Source organism: Pezoporus wallicus, unplaced genomic scaffold, assembly GCF_028554395.1.
Source record: "Pezoporus wallicus isolate ANWC-B61680 ecotype Strahan unplaced genomic scaffold, APGP_CSIRO_Pwel_v1 contig_13942, whole genome shotgun sequence".
NCBI lineage: Eukaryota > Metazoa > Chordata > Aves > Psittaciformes > Psittacidae > Pezoporus > Pezoporus wallicus.
In genome coordinates this window covers 520,020-529,926 of record NW_026640476.1, presented here as the reverse complement: position 1 = coordinate 529,926, position 9,907 = coordinate 520,020, and the positions used below count along the sequence as shown (strand labels likewise).

The 9,907-nt window shown below is 46.5% G+C and overlaps 1 protein-coding gene across 1 annotated transcript; it reads right to left on the bottom strand.

Annotated features, from left to right (window-relative positions):
* Positions 1-4,197: 4,197 nt before the first annotated feature.
* Positions 4,198-9,130, bottom strand: RPS15A (ribosomal protein S15a). The gene is made up of 5 exons (XM_057418990.1): positions 9,032-9,130; positions 7,761-7,898; positions 7,497-7,576; positions 5,773-5,858; positions 4,198-4,333 (listed from the first exon to the last, which is right to left on the bottom strand). Exons 2-5 carry the CDS (start codon positions 7,891-7,893, stop codon positions 4,240-4,242), a joined length of 393 nt encoding a protein of 130 aa, XP_057274973.1. The 5' UTR covers positions 7,894-7,898; positions 9,032-9,130; the 3' UTR covers positions 4,198-4,239.
* Positions 9,131-9,907: the final 777 nt, after the last annotated feature.

Here is a 9,907-nt window from a genome sequence, read left to right as displayed (position 1 = left end):
AACACAGCGTACCAGAGCAAGGAGATGGTGAACAGAAAACCAGATACTTCTCTTTTTAAAAGAACTGTGTGAGTTAAGTGGCAGCTCTTGAGCAGAGAAAGCATCAGAGGCAAGAGCAAGAACAGAGGCTACCAGCTGTTGAAACTCCTTGGCTCTACTAGAATAGTTCTCTGGACTAAACTGTGGTTAAATCCACCCAGATATTTACTGGGAGCCTGATATTTGCATTAACTGGAAGTAAGACACTGAACTGAAGTAAGCCTTGTCTTAAACCTAAATAGTGTTAGACAAGGCAAAACATCTTGTTATTTCAGAGCATGCAATTTTAATTAAACCCCCCCAAAATAATGGCTTGGGCAGTCCCAGATCCTTTACAAACAAATGGTGTCTTCTGTCCTCTACCATCAGCCTCATCTGCACATCCTGACCTGCACATCACTGTGCTCCCTGTTCCTGCATCCTGGAGGCAGGACCCCACACCAGCCATGAGCATTTCTTCCTTCTTTCACTGCTGTGAAATAACTACTCGGTGCAAAATCCACTGGCGCAAGTTCTAAAGCCTCGCTTGCCACTTCAGCTTTCTGCCACACCACCGCACACATCCTTGTCTATTGCTGCTGGCTTTCATCCAGAGTCTGGTAGGCAAAAAGAGACAAGAAGATAACTGCTAGGACACTGGAGATCCAGATGTAATTACTGCTTGCATTTCTGGTGCAAGAAACTGGGCCATGAGTTTGAGAAACAGAACACACGCTCCAGTCAGGGGAACGGAGCTGACTCAATTACCCGTTGTGGAAAACAAACAAAAGGATGAGAAGGAGAAAGTGTATTTCCTGTGAAGCCGCTGTTACGCACCAGGCTTCTTACCCTGCTGGGGTATTTTGAAGATCCACAGTTATCTCATCTCCCGTATTATCTTAAACCAGGCTCTTGCATCAAAGACAGAAAAAAGTCTCTTTGTGAGCCAGAGTACGGGAGAAGTCAGGGTGGTTAGCAAGGAGCAGGGGGACCAGCAGCAACGCCAAAGCCTCTCTGGACGCCTCTCTTGGATGCTGCCATCTGCTGCCATCTGCTGCCAACTTCTCACTGCAACAATAAATAGATACTCCTTAATGCGGTTTGAATGTTTCATCCTGTTCTAAACAGTGGCATAAGGAGCAATCGGTATCTGGAAGTACTGATCATGTATCTGACACGAGAAGGGAGAGCAGGCTGTACCCCGCAGATGGGTCAGCAACCGTCTCCCAGCTACTTCTAACTTACTATTCGTAACTCAAACCAAGTTCTGACCCCATTTCACCAGTTGTGATTACTGACACTTACCTTCTTGTGATCAGCCAAGCAAGTACAGAGGGACTACAGGCAGCTCAGCATCACCATCCATACTGTAACACAAGCCTCCCCACAGCACAATAGCCAGGCAAGCAGCTGTGCTCACTCAACCTAGGTGTTGAGGTATGACTTAACAAGCAGAAGCAAACCTCCAGCCTAAAGGCTGAGGCTTTTCTCTACACCTGGAAGGGTATGGAGGTGACACACCACTTCCAGACTCATTCAGTGTTAGACTGCAGGTATCCAGGATGGCACCAGAGGGAAAGCTTGGTAATTCCAGTGGTTGGTTGCAGCAGAGATGTGCCTGAGGAGCCACCCACCCTCACACGTTTCCCCATGGGAGGGTCAGCTGCCCCTGTCCCACTGGGGACTCCTCCACCACCAGCATTCCCTCCCTGCTCCACTGCTACCAAACAACTCTAACACCCTGCCTTCATTGCCAGTTGCAACCTGTACTGCTCTTTCAGCTTTCCCTCTCACCTCTCCCTATTAATCCTTTTATTACCCAAAATGACAGTTAACTTACCTACAAACTGCTTTCCCAAGGCACATCCTGCAGCTCACAAAACAGCACTGGGGCTTAAAAAAAACCCCAACAGACCCCTTTCAGATTTAAACACGTTTGAGAATCACGAATTTCTGCAAAGATTTAAAGCAGCTGTGTTGCAGGGCACACATCCTAACCCTAATCCTGTGTGTCAGCTCCCAAATCCTACTTCAGGAGTTCCCAGGATCTCAGCAGCAGTTGCCCAGGAGTAAAGCTCTCATCAGTGAGGCACAAGCTCAGAGATCCCCTTATGAACTCACATCACCTGCAGTGAGCCAGCGAGCAGTCACATTTTTAGCTCTGCTGTGAAAAAGGTGCATCTGCTGCTGCATGCTCCAAGTCATTCTTTCTACATTGGAGCTCTAATTTCCATTTAATAATCCTACAAAAGTCTTGGGCTGGCTTGTGAAATAAATTAACAGTCTATTCCCAAGTGCTCCTTCAACTCAGAGTATCAGGAATCCTGTCACCTCCAAGTCTCTGTGGTGGGGAAGGACATACACAGGTAACTGGTTCAGAACTGATGTGTGTGTCCTCTATAAAACTGGTTTAAAACATGAATTTTGGACCAGCAGGGAGCTTGAAGCCCTAGTAAATTCATCTAAAGGAAGTCTTGAAGTGTCACTGACCTTCTTCCACCATGTATCAGAAACTTGTCCTCTATTCCGGACTGAGTCAAGATGGAACAGTGGAATCTTCAGTTACTCTGAGCAAGAAATACAAAAGCTCAGGTGTGCATCAGCATTTAGTAATGCAGAATTATCTCCACTAATGATACAAAAAAACCCGCAACCCAGTAATGAGTAAGAGCTCATTTGACAAGGGGTCAAGGCAGACTTCTGACTTTGCAACTACTTTCTGTAATTCAATATACAGATCCGTATATTAAGTAAATTTGTTTCAAATCAAACTGAGAACTGTACTGATCACATTTGAATGTTCTGCTGCCATACGCAATCCACATACTGTGACCTTAAACAGCAGGTGACCAAGTCAAAACAGGTAAAGTATCTCCATTATTCCCCTCATCTTCTCAGTCATGGTGCAAGTCCCTGTTAGAGGATGCTGCCATGCACCCCACAACACAAAGCGTGAGCACTTGCACAGCTCTGCTGCTGGCTCCTTGCTCCTCAGGGAAGAGCCACCGCAGGTGAGACTGTGCTGCTTGTCCACAAAGAGTCAACACCTTCCCCTTTTCTCCCTAACAGACTGCCCTGCAACAGGTTACATAGTTATGAATACTTACTGCCTGAAGACAGTAAGGCTCTCTGTGTCACCTTCCCAGCACAGCCCCTCTGACTTGAGCAACTATAGGTATCAACAGCCAGGGCATACTGCCAAGAAGGAAAATTGTTTCCAACTCTTTGGATCATGAGAACCGCCAATTCAAAAGCTGTTTCACAGCATGCTGAAACAGGCTTGCTACATTTCAATTGGCTCCTTCCCAACAGACTCCAAACAAAGCAAAGCAAGGCAAGGTATTTCCAGCTGCTGTTAAAGGACAATACAATCGCCCAGAAGCTTGCTCCCCATTCCACACCATCTGCATGCAGCTCCTCAGCCTCTGTCACCTGCTCTTGTACTGCTTTAAAAGGCATTGATTTTTCTGTATTGAGTACATTACACTCTTATGCATCAGCTTCCTGAAAGAGCAACAACTCATTCAATACTAAATACTCAGCATGTGCAACCTCACGCATCCTTATTGTCCCACTCCAGAAACTTAAAAACTCCTACAGTGACATCTTCATTCAACATACAAAGCAGCTACACGGCAACTACCCCATTCGAAATGCCTGCTTCAAAGGACTTTCAAAGCAGAAACCCTGAGAAAAAATCCACTTCTCAGGTACTCCTTAGCTGCAAGATGAGGCACAAGTTTGGGATCTGAAATCAAGCTTCAACCATCTTAATTATCCTAAAGTCCTACATCTCATAACCTTTTCAAACGTAACCAGGAAATACCTTCTGGCAAGGCATCTTCTATTATCGCCAACAGGTGAAACTACAGAGTCCCACGTATGTAACTGGAGACACACACACCTAGCACCTGAGAGCCGACCCCACGGCATAATAGCGAGTACATAGCTTAGCACAAGAGCTCCCCGGTGGAGGTCATTCTGCACAGCAATCCCAGAAGTTATAACCATTAGAAGTAGGTTACAGCGTTAAAAGAAATAAAAGTTGTGACCGGGGATGGTGTGGAACCCAAACGTCCTCTGAAGCTGGAACTTGAGCACTACTGAAGAGCTGTCTGTTACAAACACTAGCACAGGTAGCGTCTGAAGTCATTAAAATACCGACTGGAAACACCAGAGTCCATTTGAACAATTTATTAGTATCCTCTTTTTTTACAAGTTTTAGAAAAAGAATCCCAGGATTTTGCCTCCTGTGTGTTTTCGCCTAGCCTCCTCATGGTCCATGATGCCAGCTGAGGTTGTCAGAACAATGTACCTGTGAAGAAAGAACAAATGTTCAGTTGATGGTTCTGTCCTACACTCACGTTGAGCTGACAACACTAACTTCATTTCTGTATGTACAGTCATGTCGTATTCCTGTCTGTAATTTTCATTACAACAGCAACATCTGTTTCTCTAAGAAAGGGCCTAATGGAAGTAAGGTCAGGTTATCAGACAATAACAAACTCCTCTCACAAGTACAACTCTGCAGCGTGTAAGAAACACCTATAGGCTTCTATTCTCCAAATATTTGTGTCTCAGCAAGATGTCTTCTTGCACATTCTCACTGTATTCAGCTCTTGTAGCAGCAACAATTCCAGAGTTTCTAGACAAGATCTAATTCTATTTTACAAAGACATTTTTCTTCAGAGCAGGCAGAGTTGCCACTGTGGCAGACAGCTCCTCAACTCAGAACACTTTGCCTCTCCATGTTCTGAGCATAGATGAGTAGCTGGATCCGGACTGACACGTGAAGCAGCCTTTGCCACTGCTAACGCCGACATCTGGATTACCAGCCTACTTCACCCATATTGCTCCAGGTCCAAGAACCTCTTGTCCCATCACTATAAACATTATTCTGCCTTCCCAGTATTTGACTCAAGTGAATTTTGGGAAAGAAAAATACACTGCACAACAGGAAGATTTTCTATGTTGTGGAGGTTTGTTTAACAGAGGCTCTCGAGTCTCTCATCACCTGGTATCTAATCAATTTATACACAATCAGGAAGTTTAATTTAAACTAGTATGAAACTTACTTCCACTGACCTGGTAACTTACATCACTCCTCTGACCTTCTATATATAGCCATTAATACAATTAAAATCATAGAATCACAGAATGGTTTGGGTTGGAAAGGACCTTAAGATCATCCAATCCCAACCCCCCAGCCATGGGCAGGGACACCTCACACTAAACCATGTCACTCAAGGCTCTGTCCAGCCTGGCCTTGGACACTGCCAGGGATGAAGCATTCACCACTTCTCTGGGCAACCCATTCCAGTGCCTCATCACTCTCACAGTAAAGAACTTTTTCCTTATATCTAAGCTGAACTTCCCCTGTTTAAGTTTAAACCCATTCCCCCTTGTCCTATCACTACAGTTCCTGATAAAGAGTCCCTCTCCAGCACCCTTGTAGGCCCTTTTCAGATACTGGACTGTGTAAGAGAAGTTCCATTTTCCCAGTAAATTATAGAACTGGTGAGACCAGGATTTACCAAAGCCAAGCAAAACCAGGGCCTTGCTTAGTTTTAGTGCCCTTTAAAATGGGTTAAAAAGAGCATTTATATGGAAGACTGATTTTTAGACTGGTATCTACCTCCAGACTGATGAGAGCGGAAAGGTGTCAGGCAGGTCTCATTCATACAGTATTAAAGTGCAAGAAAAAACACCCACATTTTTACATACCACTGGGATTTAACTCTTCTCCATACTCACCCAAACTGACGTGAAGGCAGCAGGTTGTTCTGCCACTTTTCCAAATCCTTCAGCTGAACATCAAATCTGGGACTGATTACACCACACTGTAAAACAGAACTCCATTACAAACTGAAGAACTTTATGAACTGGATTTGCACATTTGTCATTCCCATTCACTGGATAAAGGAATTTAACAACTGCAATTAAAATATTTTTGGCAGCGAAAGATCAGAGTACTAAGAAGCCTGCTCTATTACCCGCAATACACACAGGCACTTCTGCTCAGGTAACTCAAGACTCTCACACAACTACTCAACTGTTACTTCCTTAGCAGCCTTGCCTCTCCTCACAACCTCCTCCTCTTAAGAGTGACTTACGCTTACACTGCTGAAGCTAAACTAATAATGGCTAAACCTGGGAGAGCACAAAAGCATACTACAAATCACTGAGGATTATTAAGCATCCTGTATCATCCATCAGAAATCCTGCGACTGCTCAGGGATATTCTACTTCTAATCAACTGCTACTACTGCCTCCAGTTACCTTGCTGGCTCCAACTATCTTAGTTACTCCCCAAGAACAGAACAGCAGCACACCTTCCTGCACTGAGGGCCATTTTTCTGAACCAAACAACCGCTCCCTTATTGCAGCTTTTGAGAGAAACATTCTATCCAGCCGCACTCCAGAAGATCTGTTATAAAATTAGCCCAAGAGTTCAGGCAACACTATACTCAAATCTGACATACTTTATTTTACAGATACACACAACTAGGAACTTAGGTGGCATCAGAACTCTGCATACTACACTCACGCAATGTTCACCTGCAATTTCATCAGGGAGATAGCCCCCAACATGTCCTGACCAAGTAGTTTTCATAGAACCACAGGCTGGGTTTGGGTCAGAAGGGACCTTAGAGCTCACCCAGTTCCAACCCCCTGTCATGAGCAGGGACACCTTCCACTAGAGCAGGTTGCTCCAAGCCAGTCCAATCTGGCCTTGAACACTGCCAGGGATGGGGCAGCCACAGCTTCTCTGGGCAACCTGTGCCAGTGCCTCACTACCCTCATAGTAAGGAATTTTTACCTAATATCTAATCTTGTTTATTTCTTCCCTGAAGAGCCACCTCTCACTTGAATAGCTTAACTGGAAACCACAATGTACAGCAAGTCAGCACAGAACTAGACAGCTCAGTATTTTGAGACGAAAGCATTAAAAAAAAAAAATCCAAAACACACACAAATACTTCAGATGCCCCAGAACTTAAAAAGCAAACATTTAACACAACATTCAACTTTCCCTCAACTACAAGCAAAGCCCATCTAGTGGCAGGAGAAAGGCTTGAATCCTCAGCACTTACAGGTATCAAACATCAACCGGAAAGCAGCTCAGTTCCTATCTCTTAAAGACAGTCTTCTAGACACCTTAAACATCAAAGAAAGTGGAAACTCACTAGGTAGCCAGAAAGCCCTTAAAGAGAGAGAAACACAGCACACTTGCAAGCAGACTTCCCTGAAAATATATCTGACATATTCAGCGTTTAAAAGAAATTTAACTAGTCACCCACACCATTATAAATCCAGAAAAATTAACAAGCATCCGATAACCACTGATAACACCCATATTACTCTCATTTACATGGATCCCATAAATAGAACCTCCCTTTCAGAACCGGAGCACACAAGCAATTAAAATAAATAAAGACATGTTTCTAGAAAACTGAAGTCAGAAAGACAAATCCTACCTTGTTGAGTCTGCCTGTGAGATTGACAACAATCTTCCCAGCTCTGTGGTCATCAATTATCTCAAATTCGCCAATGTAACCTACAGAAGACGAGGAAACAGACAAATCAAACACATAACATTCAGCTACGTTAATACAACTCATTAACTGTGTTGTACAAAACTAGTTCAAGCATCTTGGTTTACTTTTAGCCAAAAAGCCCCTCAACACAACAGCACCCGCAGAAGCCATGACAGGAGCCAGCACCGCACACTCTGCACTTACCATGCTTCATCATCACAGTTAAAAACCGGACAATTACTTTGGAGCACGGCCTAATGAGAACTTGACGTTTCCCACGTTTCTCTGCATTGTTGATGCTTTTGAGAGCATCGGCTAGAACGTTCATGCGCACCATGGTGCCTGCAGGGAAGAGGAGAGGCAGTTATGGACACTGGCCTTCCAGCACAGAAACGCTGAGCTTTCTTGAAAGTCTAATTTTAGACCTAAAAGATCTAACACTGACAGGAAGTTACATTAAACCTTACCAAGCTCTCTTAGGCTAAAAAGCAGATTAAATCACATACTCATGTCTCAAGAGAATCTGCTATTATCATGACAAGTCAGGGAATCTGACACACTTACTTGAACTTAGCTTTATCAGCATGCACACATAAACATTTAAAACCACCATCCAGACAACATTTCATGGGTAGTACACCTTTAACAGGTGATCGTTTGGGACTTTAAAAGCCAGTTATGCAGTATCAGCCCTGTTCTAAAACTAATTCATAGCTGTTATTAAACAGATACTGTTCAGCTTGCTTATCTGCAATAACCCTGCAGGATGCATGCACAACACAGCACTCTTGAGAAGGAAAATCGGGATTCAACTCTAATTCTCGTGATAAAGAGCCCCCAGACTACCACAGACCACGACACGCCTTGGTAGTGTCGGGGTGCCACAGAGCCTGAGCACTGCCACAACTAGCCATGACGGTGCTCCTCAGAGGGGCCACAGGGCCATCCCCGAGATGGCCAAGTCCTGCAGCACACGGAGCTTTTAGCACTGAGCCAAGGACTCCAGACGAGCAGACCTCGTTAACTGCTGCCCAGGGGCCGACTGCAGCCAGACCCCCGCCCCGAGGGCCGCCTCCTCTCCCAGGGCCCAGCACACCGCCCGCTCCCCACGCCCGCCGCTACCTCCTCCCCGGCAGCACGGTCCTCATCCGCCGAAGTCCACAGACTCCACAGTCAAGTTGCCCCGAGCCCTGCCCAGCCGAGCCCGGGCCTGGCTGCCACGCCAGCCCCCGCCCCACTGCTCCCGCCCCGCATCTCCGCGGAGAGCGGAGCCACAGGCAAGAAGGGACTGCCCCCCACCCTCCACTCGGCGGGCTCTAGCGCGAGACAGGGAACGCGCCGGCGGCTCAAAACGGGCGGGCCCTGTCGGGCGCACCCTCGCGGCCCGGACGCTGCGGTCGGAGGCGGCCGCGGTGCTCGGATGGGGCCGGGAGGCGGCGGATAGCGACCGGGACCCAGCGCCATCCCCCACTCACCGGTGCAGCAAGATGGCGGAAAAGGAAGAGGCCGGGCACCCGCGCGGGATTATGGGAGAGCCATGGGCGCGGGGCGCTGCGCGGCGCGAAGCGAGCTGTCGCGAGACTTGGCGTCCCAGTCCGGTGGCGGCTCGCGCCAGGCGCGGTCATCCTCATTGGCCGAGAGCTGCGGATCTCACTTCCGGAGCGACGCCGCGGCCCGGGTTTCTATAGCAACCGGGACGCTCCAGCGGGAGCCGCAGGATTGCGCCGCGCGTTTCTCCCGTTCGGCCCAACGCGCCCACGGCCGCCCCTTTTACCGCTGTCAGTCAGCCACGGGTGACGTTAGAGCCCTCCCCTCTGCAGCAGGAGCGGCCAGCGTACCGCCACAGCCGACAGCGGCTCTGATCTTGGCACAGAGCTATTTTGAACACAAGGTGTGCACAGCGAGTGCGAGTGCTTGCAGCACTAGAACAACACTTCCAGCTCCAGTTCATGAACGAAAGATGTGTTTTTCACGAAGAAAAAGAACAAAGAACTTAAAGAAGTTTCTCTTTAATCTGTATTTGCCTATTGAACAGTTACAATGGACACTGAGGAGAGTTCATTTTAGAACAGTAAACTTTTAAAATATTAACACAGGTTTTAGCAGTTTAAAGAAAAAAGTTCAGTTTTTAAAAAAGGAAGGAGAGGTCATAGAAAAGCACAAACAGTTCAGACAGGCTTATTTACAGAGACAACCCTAGCATATTCAACTGATTTTGTTTACAGACAACAACATTCATAAAACCAAACATGCTACATGGCTCCATGACAACAGCAGGTTTTCAAACAATCAGCTGTTAAGGTAACACACCTTAACTCATTTTCCTACAGTCTCAGTGCAACAAGTTGAAG